At 35.0% G+C, this 13,620-nt stretch overlaps 1 protein-coding gene across 2 annotated transcripts in view; it reads left to right on the forward strand.

Annotated features, from left to right (window-relative positions):
* PSMA6 (proteasome 20S subunit alpha 6) overlaps window positions 1-13,620 on the forward strand; it is a 29,561-nt gene that overhangs the window by 15,557 nt on the left and 384 nt on the right. For both annotated transcript variants that reach the window (XM_072962926.1, XM_006212756.3), the window contains exons 2-6: window positions 6,760-6,854; window positions 7,329-7,410; window positions 8,129-8,284; window positions 10,726-10,904; window positions 12,146-12,240. In XM_072962926.1, the coding sequence (XP_072819027.1) occupies window positions 6,760-6,854; window positions 7,329-7,410; window positions 8,129-8,284; window positions 10,726-10,904; window positions 12,146-12,240 (607 nt within the window). The remainder of the gene's footprint in view (window positions 1-6,759; window positions 6,855-7,328; window positions 7,411-8,128; window positions 8,285-10,725; window positions 10,905-12,145; window positions 12,241-13,620) is intronic.

The following is a 13,620-nucleotide window of genomic DNA, read 5'->3' on the forward strand; positions in this document are numbered from 1 at the left end:
TGCCTCTTTTGCAGTTTAAAAAAAATCTTGTTTTAAGAATGTTTCTCAACCCAGATTTCTCATGCCCTCCTTGAATCTGATTTGAAATTAAATGTGTGTATATATTCATACATACATGTTTATGTGTATATATATTCATGAATATGTACATAATAAAACTACACCAAAATGTAATGGGATCAAACGCTGCTATGTTTTCACCACCACCACCAACCCACCAGCGCCCAAGATTTCTAATGACCCTCCCTGCCTGAAGATCACAACTTTAAGGAGTGTAGTATTAAGAGACATCATGAAATGAGACACACTTCCTGCTTAAGTTAGAAGATTAGGGATAGAGAATGAACAGTATCAAAAAATCTTAATAACAAAAAGTTTCTAGTCATACAGCATTGAAATTGAATATATACATTCCTGCAGAATACTTGCCTTGCCCCAATAGAACATCTCTTTTTTTTTTTAATAACCAAACTTCAAAGAATGTTATGGGCCATACGTTATTTTTCCAGCTTATGTTTATATTGGGAAAAAAATCATATTTATCTTCCAAAACTCAGCACAGGTATTTATTTATTTTTAAACAACATCTATTTATTTTCTCCCAGTTTTGTAAGTTAGAAGTCTGGTAGGCTCATCTTTGGGTCACACAGGCTGAAATCAAGGTCTTAGTAGGGCTGCAATCTTTTTTTTTAAGACTTTTTTTTTTTTAATTGAGGAAACATTGGTTTATAACATTATATAAGTTTCATGTGTACAACATTATATTTCTATATACCCTACATCATGCTTACCACCAAAAAGTTTAGTTTTCATCTCAGTACAGCATTTTAGACAAAATTATGGGTGGTAAAAATCTTGAGTTACATTCCTAAAATCTGCAGAATTTCAGAATAACCTGTAGCTGCTTTGCAAAGCTGATAACATCAATAAAGGGGATGTAGATCTCTTCTGTTGCTAGCATCCCACTGAACAGGTCACACTGTGAGCCATTGTCAGACATTGTGTTCTAATCCTGAACATTTTGTCACAGTATCTTTTATATTTAGCCCCAGTTTTTTCCTAGTATACAAATGAGTCCTGGAAAAACTGGAAAGTGTTAGGGAAAATTGTAGGGGAAGAAGCAAAGTGTATGAGAAATTACTGTGGAAAAGAAGTCTCTACATACAAACAGCTGTTTATTAACCGTTTTGTTTGTGATTAAGGAAGCAATTTGCATTCTAACCTCATGGTTTGTTGTTAGATTGAACCTTATGAAACTGCTGATGTTTGACTATTCTTTCCCTGTAAAAGGCTTTTTCATGTGGTTCAGTCTAATATATATAGGTAATTTACTGTGTATTTAAGTTACAAATTAAGAAATTAGATTCAAAACTGAAATAGACTCACAGACATAGAAAACAAATTTAGGGTTACCAAAAAAGGGGAAGGCGGGGAGGGATAAAGTAGGAGTTCAGGATTAACAGATACACACTACTATATATAAAATAGATGAAAAACAAGATCCTACTGTATAGCACAGGGAACTGCATTCAGTATCTTGTAATAACCTCTGATGGAAAGACTCTGAAAAAAAGAATAGATATTTTAAAAGTAAGTATATATATGTATAACTGAATCACTTCGCAGTACACCTGAAACTAACACAACATTGTAAATTAGCTATACTTCAATTTTTTAAAAATTGGGGGCTTGGGATAGACTATAATCCACCATAATTTTTCCCATTTAAAAAGTGGGAAATGGGCTATGAGTTATTTTCCTGCATAATCTTGGACATTCAAGAACAGATTACTGAGATTAACATCATAGTGTTTGCTAGCTTTGAAAGTTTCTGAAATTTTATCCATAAAACAAAAATCTTTAGTGATGGAAATAAAGCATTTAATTACTATTTCTGACACTTGAACTCTGGCTTTAAAAAGTAAATATGCCTTTTAAATGCTGCCCATAAACTATTCAGATTTTTTTCTTAATTGGCCTTCATGCTCACCTTTACTGTAAACTGTGGTATTACTTTTTACCCAACCAGTGTTTCTTTAGAAGGTATTTTTTAGTTATTAAATCATCTCAAGATTCTTTCTTGGCAGTTTCCACTTTTGTCAACATTATAAGATGTATATTTTATCGTGGTATTTTTAAAGATTTTTTTAAATTGAGGTATAGTTGATATACAATATATGAGTTTCAGGTATACAGTATAGTGATTCACAATTTTTGAAGGTTATGCTCCACTTACAGTTATTATAAAATACTGGCTGTATTCCCTGTGCTGTACAGTATATCCTTGTTGTTTATTTATTTTATGCTAGTAGTAATGTTATAATGGGTAATCATTTACACAAAATTTTATTGACAATTACAGTACAGTATGGTATTAAAATATCTGTGCAAAGAAGGGTACTTTGGGAAATGACACTGAAGGTGAGAGTCAGGAAAGTTTGCTCAGAAGATGAATTGATCTGCATGGAGATTAGATAAGGAAATTTGGGGAGACCAGTGCATTGGTCAGTCAGTGTGGCTGGAGCAGACAGTGACGACTGGAAGAGCCGATTGTAGCAAAATTGTGAAGAGATTTGGATGCTGTGCTGGCATTTGGACTTGGTCCCATGGCTTTTGGACATAGCAGAAGTCTTTGAGAACGACACTGAGTACTGAGTAAGATAACGAGAGAGTTGACTGCAGAATTAGAGTACAAAGGGACAGGTGAAAGGAAGGCCACAAAGGAGTAATCCTTATAAGCCCTAATGAGTGAACTAAGGTACTGAGAAAGGGTGGAGAAGGGGAGACTCTTGAGTTTATTTTATTTTTTTTTAATTTTATTATGGAAACTTTCAAACAAAAGTTAGTAGAATAATAGTACAATGACCCTCACGTACTCATACCCAGCTTCAGCAGTTGTCAACATTTTGTCAATCTTATTTTCCCATGCTCTTTCCCCCTCTCTGCTAGAGTATTTTAAAGCAAATCCTAGAGAGGAGTGGACATTTCTCTGATGACAGAGAAATGAAGAGTCAAGAATGGTACCCAAGTTTGTGGCTTGAAAACTTGAGAGGTTAGTAATTTGAGATAAGAACTGTAAGCAGCAGGTTTATAGAGAAGAGGAGTTTAATTTGAGACAAGCCTGTGGGGGAAATAGGCATTTGCAAATATGGTCCAGAGCTAAAAATGACAGAATTACTAGTGATTATATAGGATAAAATCACCCATGGTTAGGGAGAAATTACAGAATCCTGGGGGATACCAGTATTTAAGGAGCTGGTTGAGGAGGTGGAAGCAGTGGTGATCAAGTAGTAGGAGATGGATAGTAGGAATGATATTCTTAACTAAGAATTTTAAGTTGAAAATTCAGTTACTCAATTGCACTAGCCACATTTCAAGTGTTTAATAGCCACATGGGGCTAATGGGTATTGGACAGTGCACATATAGAACATAGCCATTGTCTCAGGAAGTTTTGTTGGACAGCACTAGTCTGTATGGAGAGGGAGAGAGGACTTGGACTCCTGTAATGAATCCTGGCAAATTCTTAGGTACATTATTGAGAACCATTTTTTTATATGGAAAATTTTAAATATTTTGTGGGACAAAATTTTATACTGTGGTGAGGGAGATAGCTCTTTCTTTTATGTCCTTTATCTTTTGCATTATTTAAGCAGGCCAGATATATAATGCACATGAGTAAAACTAGCTGGTGAGATAGGACGAGAAGTGACGGGAACTGTGGAAAACTGCAAAACACGTGCCAGCCCTAGATGATTTTTGCTCTGCAGGACAGTTGCTATGTGGGAATGAGGGTCAGATGTTACCAGAATTTTTTTTTCTCCCTAAAAAAACTAAACCCTGATTTTATCTGACTTTTTAGTTAATTAAAATCTTTCTAGAAACTACATTCTAAGCCAATTTGAGTAAGCTGGATTGGGCCCATGGCCAACCTGTGATTTAGTATCTACTGGTTGCAAATGTAATTTTAAATTTCCTTGGTTCCTACTTTGACTATCCAGTCTGGATGTGGAGGGGGAAATTACACACTTGAAAATGCTAAAAGTACTGGTGAAATAGGAAATTATATGGGAATTCAGAGAAAGGGTTGAAGATCCCTTCTGGAACAATCAGAGTAAGTGTCAGGGAAAATGGAAGAGTCTCGAGGGGAAGGGCAAGCTTCAGCTGGGTGGGAATAAGAGTGGTAGGGCCATCGAGATAGGACTTGAAGAAGCAAAGACATGGGAGTGGAAGGATCAAGGACTATAAACAAAAGAATAATGTACATTTATCTCTATAAATATCTATAGTGATAACCTCCCTTTTCCCTGATAACTGGTCATTTGTATTCTCTTTTTTTTTTTTTTTTTATGAATCCAGCTTGGAGTTTGTATTAGTTTCCTGTGGCTGCTGTAACAAATTACCACTAAGTTGGGGGCTTAAAAAAACAGAAGTTTATTCTCTCACAATTCTGGAGGCCAGAAATCCAAAATCATATCAGCTGACACGGTGTCAGGCAGGGCTGTGCTCTGTCTGGAGGCTCCAGGGCAGAACGCATTCCTTGTCACTTCTACTTCTACAGGCTTTTCTTGGCTTGGGGAGCAAATCTTTCTGCTCCCTCTTCATAGCACCTTCCTCTCTGTGTATGTAAAATTTCCCTCTCTCTCCTAATACAGATACATATGATTGCGTTTAGGGCCCACCGGGGTAATCTCCTCCATCCCAATATTAACCTAATCACGTTTGCAAAGATCCTTTTTTGTGCTCTATAAAATAATATTTGCAGGTTCCAGGGATTAGGACATGGATTTGGGGGATGTTTTTCAGCTTACCAAAGGATTTCTAATTTTGTTGGTTTATTGCTTTTGTTCAAAGAATCAATTTTTGACTTTGCTGATGTTCTCTTTTTTGTCTATTGATTTCTGGTCTTTATTATTTCTTTTCTTCTAATTTGGGTTTATTTTGCCCTTTTCTATCTTCTTAAAGTGGAAACTTAGGTTTAGGACTAAGGGCCCCAGCTACTTTATGGCTTTTCACCAGAGGCCACCAGTGGTTTCTTGCCATATAGCCACTTATCAACCAGCAAGAAGAATCTCTAGAGTGAGTCTGCTAGCAAGACAGAGTCTTATATAATGCAATGTGATCAGGAGAGTGCCATCCCATTTCCTTTGCCATATTTAGTTTGTTAGAAGGAAGTTACAGATCTTGCCCAGTCAGGAAGGGATTACAAAGGTGTGAACACCAGGAGGCAGGTATTGTGGAGGGGAGGGCACCTTAGGGTCTGTCCACCATAGCAGTAAAATTCTGTATGAACACTGTTTTAGCTGCATCCTACAAGTTTTGATAAATTTTCTTTCGCATTCAGTTCAAAACATTTAAAAATTTCTCTTGTGATTACTTCTTTGACCACATGGATTATTTAGATGTATGTTTTTAAATTTTCATATGTTTAGGAATTTCAGTACTTTATTTGAGTCTTGTTTTATGGCCTAACATATAATCTGTCTTGGTAAATGTACCATCTGCATTTTTATTATACTGTTAATACCTCTGCCTTCAGTTGTTGCCAGTAGTGTTCTAGAGATACCACCTAGGTCACCATGGTCGATAGAGGGTTTTCATATCATGTATGTCTACTTTATGTGTGTCTGTTTCTAGTCACTGCTAAGTGGCAGTGTTAAAATCTTTAACTAGGTAGGATTGGCCATTTCTCTTTTTAATTTTGTCAATTTTCCTTTCATGTATTTTGAAGTACTCTTAGAAGGTGCATATACATTTATGATTGTTATGTCTTCTTATGAATTGATTCTTCTACCATTTTGAAATGTCTCTATTTCTGATAGTACCCTTTGTCTTGAAGTCTGCTTTACCTAATATTAATATAGTCCCTCCAACTTTACTTACCATTTATATGTGTACTTTTTTTAGTGTCTTCAGTAGGCAGCATATATATTTAGAATATATGTATTTATATATAATTTTCTTTTACATTATCTTCTATATCTCCTCAAACGAGCATATATTAATTTCTGTTGCTACTTTCCTAATTTACAAAGTATATGTTTATATTAAATTTAAATATTATGGAACTATATAACATAGAAAGAGATAGTCTCATCTGTAATTCTACTCTCCAGAGGCAATCATTTTCAACTAAACTGCATGGTGCCATAGTAGTTTGTTTTTATAAACCACTTTGATCCAGCTGTTTTAACCTGGGGAATGGTTTGACAGCAGCTAGAAGGGCACAAACTGAAGCTGGTTATAGATAAACTTAAGAATCCTATGGCGTAGGTAATGTGAAAATTGCAAAACACATGGTCCAGAAAATTTCAACTTGGTAGGGGGAAAAACAATGCAAAATAATCTAACAGTAAATAAAACTGCATATGATCAATTACTTGTTGACCAAAAGTTGACAGAAATAGTAAATCTTGAGAAAATTTAGGGCAACCTAATTTGACCCAGGAACACCAGACTTGGTAGAAATAATGGCTACGAAACAAACTTTTTAAATGATAAAACATAATTTGTAAAAGATTTGATATGATAAAAATAATTAAATCTTTATTGGAAATTTGGTACTTGCACCGGATGGAAATGATTAAAATGGAAAGAAATGGAGTTGGTTTATTTGTGCTTTATTATTATCATTATTATTTTGACTTTGCATGTTTTGTACAGCATTCCATGTTAGTTCATAAAGCTCTTTATTTTTAATGACTTTATTATTCCATTGCATGAATCATTTCACCTTCTAAAAAAACTGTTTTATTTTCCAGAATATGCTTTTAAGGCTATAAACCAGGGTGGCCTTACATCAGTAGCTGTCAGAGGGAAAGACTGTGCAGTAATTGTCACACAGAAGAAAGTACCTGTAAGTAGTACCGCCCAGATAGCCAACTATTATGGAATACAAAGCAAGGGTTTTTCACAAGTTTGTACAAGGGTATATTATTATCTATATATGTTAACAGTATTTTTGCTTTGACCCTGCTTTCCTAGCTGTTATCCAAGAAGTATTTATTGAGCAGCTCTGGACAGTTTAGCTGAGCAGACAGAATTAACATGTTGAATTTTGTGTCATGATTACAAGCACAGTGGGATTTGTAGGTCTTTTGTCTTCAGGGACCTTGAAACACATTTTGGGGAGCTATAGTTATTGCTCACAGGAAGCATCACCTAAAAAAGGAAAACAGAGCCCCTCCCCCCTTTTAAATTGGTTTTAATTGTAAAATGAACAGAAGACATTTATTATATAGTTCATTGTTATAATTCCATAGTATTTTTAATCACTACACAGAAATCTGTGATTTTTTTTTTAATTATCTTGATTTATTTTGTTCTTTAGGACAAATTGTTGGATTCCAGCACAGTGACTCACTTATTCAAGATAACTGAAAACATTGGCTGTGTGATGACAGGAATGACAGGTAATTGGCTTGGTATCTACTTAAATTTATTATTTTCTTCAAAATATTTTTGAGTGTTGTATTAATTTTTAAAAGCTCCCTTTAGTGCCTAATTTTCAGGTGATATGAGTAGATTTGCAGTCTTCCAAGGTTAGTATCAGTATCTTCAAAGTATTGTGAGCTTTTTAGAAATCATAAGTTTAATAGAACTAGATCTCTATGCTACTGTCAGGGAAACTGGACTGAGACTCCTCTCAGATGATTTATTTCAGATATAGTTAATAGCTGAAGGGGATGTAAGTCATTATATCTCACATGTGGTGATACTGACACTGGTTAGAAGTAAGTGAGAATTATAAAAATTATTCTGGGTTTCTATTTTCTGAAATCAAGGGAAAATTCAAGTCTATAAAAAAAAATCAGGAGAAGCATTATTCTGTCTCCTTAAAACTTGTTCTTTTGGGAGTTACTAGACACTTTTAAAAACTATTTTTACAGCTGTTGAAAGGTTCAACATAAAAGGGCAGTACTGTGTGTAGAACTCCATCTTTTAAATTTTTTTCTTTTTTTTGTCATGTACTAATTACTGAGTCATTCACGACTCATTGGTGGGAGAAAAAGCCATAATGGACCACTTCTGCTTTCCTTAGGTCACAATGAAGATAGATGGAAAATTGTCTGGCTTTGAGGTTCATTCTTTCCTTCTAAACAAGTAAACTTTTGTTTCTTATACTCTAAGCTGACAGCCGATCCCAGGTACAGAGGGCACGCTATGAGGCAGCTAACTGGAAATACAAGTATGGTTATGAGATTCCTGTGGACATGCTGTGTAAAAGAATTGCAGATATTTCTCAGGTCTACACACAGAATGCTGAAATGAGGCCTCTTGGTTGTTGTAAGTATGTGAAGAAGTCTCCCAAATAATTAATGAATTACAATTTTTTAAGAGAACATGCATATGATTGGGACACTGTGCTGTAAATCAGAAATTGACACATTGTAACTGACTGTACTTCAGTAAAAAAAACAAAGCATGCATAAAGGAAGTTATTTCAGTAACACTTGGGTTTTGAACGTGTGGTTTGGAAACTATAAAAGGTAAGGAAATCTTCATAATAAATCAGTGATGGAAGAATAAGTTTCATAATAGTACTTTAGGCATTACTTTTAAGCTTAAATTAGATGCTGTTAGACTTTTTATCAAAATATTTCTATTTAGGGTATGTGATTTGAAAGATCTAAGGCACTATGACATTAGGCTTTTGTAATAGGGATTCTGCTGCAATTCTAGATTATTAGTTCAGTGGAAATGCCTGAACTAGGCATCTTAACAAGCTGCTTCTTTTGACCACCCTGAAGTATCAGGCTCACACACACATGCCTGAGATTCAGATACTTAGAATAAATTTCTTCTTTAAAAAACATGTAAAATTTTGTTGAGAGGGATCAGATTTACTGATTTTAGATTTATTGTAATACATTAGTCTAAAAGATTCAACACATTTGTTTCTGACATTGTGTCATTCATTCATGAGGATTAAAGCAGGCAATGTAATGATTTTAGTATCTGACCCTGTTTTTGACCTGTCACTTAAAAATTCTCCCTTGATTTCTTCAGTGATAGTGTTCTCCTCCTCACTTTGCTTAGCTCATTCTCGTCAAATGGTCCCTTAATGTTGGTCATCAGGTTTCTCTCCTTGGTCCTTCTCTCCTCTTTGTTCTGTCTGGGTGACCACATCCACTTTCATGGCTTCATTTACTACCTGTATACCAGTCACCCCTCATTAGCCCAGGCCCCTTCTCCTTTTCCCATGGATAGTTCAAACTTGAAATCATTGCAGTTTTTCTACATTCATCCTCAACTTTTCTACCCTCACCTCACCTTCCCTGGTCATCTGTTTAGTCATCAAGCTTTACCTTAAAATATCTGTTCTTCCCATCTCCTCTGTCACTGTTTCATTGTCTCTTGCCTTTGCCACCTAATTTACCTCTTTTCTCCCTTCTCACTCTTTCCTAGTCTGTTCCATATTGCGGCATGAGTTACTCTAACATCAAATTTTGATCATTGTTTCCTTGGAAATACAGTGTAAATTCCAAACTTCTTAATATGGCTTGCAAGTCCCCTTACAGTTTATTCCGAAGTTGCCTCTTTCTTGGCCTGCATTCCTCTCTCACCTGAAGCCCCGGTAATACATGGATCTTTCTGTCATTCCCTGGGTGTGCCCTGACCTTTCATGTGTTGTGCCTTTGTGTATGTTCCTTTTGCCTTGATTGGCCTTCATTTCCTTATCACCTGTTAAACCCTACTCATCTTGCAAGACCCTGGAGTAAAGAAGTGTTTCTTTTTTCTCCCAAGCAGTAAGTGGATCTCTCTTTTGTGTTGCTCTTCTACTTTGTATACATATATCAAGTATAAAATGTAAAGAAAATTACAGGGAAACATAACAGTGGAATAAAGCAGATAGTTGGTCACTGTCATAGTGTTTGTCAATAAAATAAGACTGAAAATTCCTCATTACTAGAGTCTATAAAACATCTGTATAGAATAAAGTAGTTGAATAAAGCAGTCTTATAATTGTTCAAGTGGAGTTAAGCCATTCTTTACTTTGTTACCTGCTCTGCTGAGTAGAATGAAGTTTGTTGGTGGTGGTTATTTTAATTGTATGTTTTAGAATAACATAATTTTATTTATAATAACAAAGTTATGTCTACAGAATTTAGAATTTGGTTTATACTGACTACTGGAGGAGTACATTCCATCGGTAACAAAGATGAGCAGTGTAAAGGTGAACAAGTATCCCCCAGGTACATTTCACTTTGTCCCAGCATTCCCAATGTGGGTTCCATACCCTTTCAGTTCCCTGGAACCTTAACAGGTAGTTGATTAATTTTTTAAAAAGTATTTCTTGGTCAAATAAATTTAAGAACTACTGAGCTAAAAGAGGTCAGCCTACAGCAGAACATTTAATATACCTTTGTATATTATTTTCTCTAAAAGCAGCTTGTGAAACATATTTCCAAATTTATTTGACCAGTTAACACCTTGGGATTAGGGTTCAAAGGAACACGCTTTGGGTAATAGCAAATTGTACATCATATTTGTGATAATTCAGACCTTTTAAAAGTCTGTGATAAAACCTTTTGCAAATGGAAATTTGTTACCTAATTTATCTGTGGTGAAAGCCTATATTTTGGTTATCAGTTTTCTTAAAACACGTATCCTAAAATAGATGGCCAGAGTAATGATTAACAACACCTTTGTGACCACACCAGGAGAGAAGAAATCTTGTTGTATAAAGGTGTAAGATACTTAATGAGAGTCTTTTTCTTTTTAAGGTATGATTTTAATTGGTATAGATGAAGAACAAGGCCCTCAGGTGTACAAGTGTGACCCTGCAGGTTACTACTGTGGGTTTAAAGCCACTGCAGCAGGAGTTAAACAAACCGAGTCAACCAGCTTCCTTGAAAAAAAAGTGAAGAAGAAATTTGATTGGACATTTGAACAGACAGTGGAAGTAAGTTAGCCAAAAGGAGCTGACCTTTTTTTTTTTTTTTTTTTTTTACTGCTATATACAATTGTGACGATCATGGCATAATTGACAAATCTCTATAGGCTATTTCTGGTGTATCTAAGTTTGTCAGCTTAATAGTAAAATTGGTGTGACATGGGAACAATGAATACTGCTTTTGTTCACTTAATTCACTATCTCATTTTGTAATGTATTTGAAACTGCTTTCAACAAAACACTTATTAAATGGGAAAATATGACTAAGCATAGGAGTCAAGACCAGGCCCAAAGACCTGCACGGTTGTGACTTAAATTAGGCTTAAGCTTCCTGGAAGCAAAAGTGAAGAAGCTGAGTCAGTAATGTTGCTCTTATGGTCCAAAAGGAAAAGCAGCCACACCAAATTCTCAGGGAAGCAGACATCTTCATAGTAAAAGAATATGCTCACAGGATGACTTGGCAGAGAAAGTGTATCTAGGATGCAGAAGGAGAGCTAGCTTAATGCAAGGTTCTTGAGGGGATTGTTCATTTTGATTGGAAAGTTTTAAATTGACAGGACAAGCCAAAACTCCTATACAAATATTTAGTAACCTTAGACTAAAGAAGCCTCTTATTTACTGCCAAGAAGTTAAAAACAAAATTTGGAGATGAGGGTATGGGATACAGCTATTCTAAAGACTAACAACATGATTCTGATAAATGACAGAAAAAATTACCATCTCATACTTTTATGTTTGGTTGGCAGTGTTATCGTATACTAGTAAGAGATATGGAGCTAGTTCTCATCCAGGAGGCACTGTGTCTTGTTTAAGTGTTTCTTAAAGTTTTTTTTTAATTGCAATTCATAGTCACGTAAATAATCACATCAGCTACAAAGCCACTTAAAACATTCTTAAATTATTATTACTGTAAAGGCCTTGAAGGAAGATGGCACATTCATCTTTATCCTCTCTCCATCTCACTCCAAATGCTACTCTTGCATATTGTCTGGCAAATAGACTGTAAATCATCCTATTTTGTTTGATGGATCCCTTTAATTTATGGTTTGACTTGGTATAAACAAGTTTCTTGTCATTGGCAGGTGACATATTAGAGTTAAGCAATCTGTGTGGCTATAAAACTACATGACTCGAGTCTGGAGCAAAAATGAATAGTTTGTGGTTAACTCATGAAGTGAATAAGCTTGGAATGGGAAAATCTTGGAATCTCTGACAAATACTGTATTATTTTAATGTTGATACTTTTTCAGACTGCAATTACATGCCTGTCTACTGTCCTGTCAATTGATTTCAAACCTTCAGAAATAGAAGTTGGAGTAGTTACAGTTGAAAATCCTAAATTCAGGTGAGTTACCTTGTTGGCTAGGTACTTAAAGAAGTTTGCCAAGTGATGAATTCTAGCCTAGAAAGATAGAGGAGGTCCATTTGTCCTATAACTTGAGGAAAAAACACTTTTTTGAACTATAGTTAGTTTTTTTTTCTTCAGCACCTGAGAGATCTGTTTTAAAACTTAGTGGATGTCTCTTTAAGAAAGACATAACTTCTTTTCTTCTCATTTCATTTATATTATATCTAATGCCAGAGGTGATGTGAAATAACCTCCTTTATATAAGGAGTAAAGTAAGCATAAATGTTTTCTTTTTCAGCTTAAGTCCAATAGAAATTCAGCTCCCAAAGTAGTCATTTCATGTGGAATGTTATTTAGTGGTTATTTAAGTGGAGCTTTGAAGAACAGTATGAAATACTGATGTACATCAGACCCTATCTGGATAACTCCGAAACCCTTGAATTTTGCATACAGCTAATTGAATTGCAGATGCTGGATGCTTGTCTGTTCTTACTCACTGATTCCCACAAATGAGCTTCACAGCTTCCATGAGTCAAATCTATACTGGGTGCTTAACATGTATCAGCTTTCTTAATCCTCCCAGCAGTCCTATGAGGTGGTTTACTTTTACCATGAGTCTGGATGCTCTTGTGAGTTGTGAAAATACTTTAGTTAAAACCACAGACGCAAGGAATCTGCAGGGGGGCATGTTAACCAATGTGTGTATCTACTGTAGGGTCACAAATATAAAGACACATGGTCATGGTTAGGGCTGGGGAGAAAAGATAGTAAACTAGGCTTAACCAGACCTTGAAAAGTTTTGTTAGTACATTTTTTTCCTGCTTTGTTCTTTTTGTTGCCTGCAGGTAAGTGATATAAACATGAAAGATTTAAGAAATATTTATTGAATTAAAAAAAAAACACAATTGAATTTCCTCCTCCCTCTGCCCACTATAGGAAAAGGTTGCTTTTTTTTCTTTAATAACTAGAATATATAATATAAACATCAACAAGTATGTAACTACTTACATTGCCCCAATTTGCACTAAAAAATGTCACTTTGACAAATTTCACTGTTAAAAGTCAGCCAGTAATAGGTCACATTAAAAGTTGCCAAGCAATTGATTTCTTTGGGGCAAACATCATTTAGAAAATAACATATTCAACATGGAGTGCCTTCTTGTGTCTCAGCCGATACAAACTTGAATTATACTAGATATAAAGGCATTTTGACATAAGAACTAAAATAGAATACATTATATATAGTTTAGTTTTATATTTAGATATTTGCTATCATAGTTGCAACCAAAAGGGTTTTGCTGTCAAGAGACCTAATTCTAGATCTGATGTCAAAGAGGTAAACATTAGTGTGTATAGATGAAGTTAATATGATGCCTG

The sequence above is a fragment of the Vicugna pacos genome, chromosome 6 (assembly GCF_048564905.1).
Source record: "Vicugna pacos chromosome 6, VicPac4, whole genome shotgun sequence".
Lineage (NCBI taxonomy): Eukaryota > Metazoa > Chordata > Mammalia > Artiodactyla > Camelidae > Vicugna > Vicugna pacos.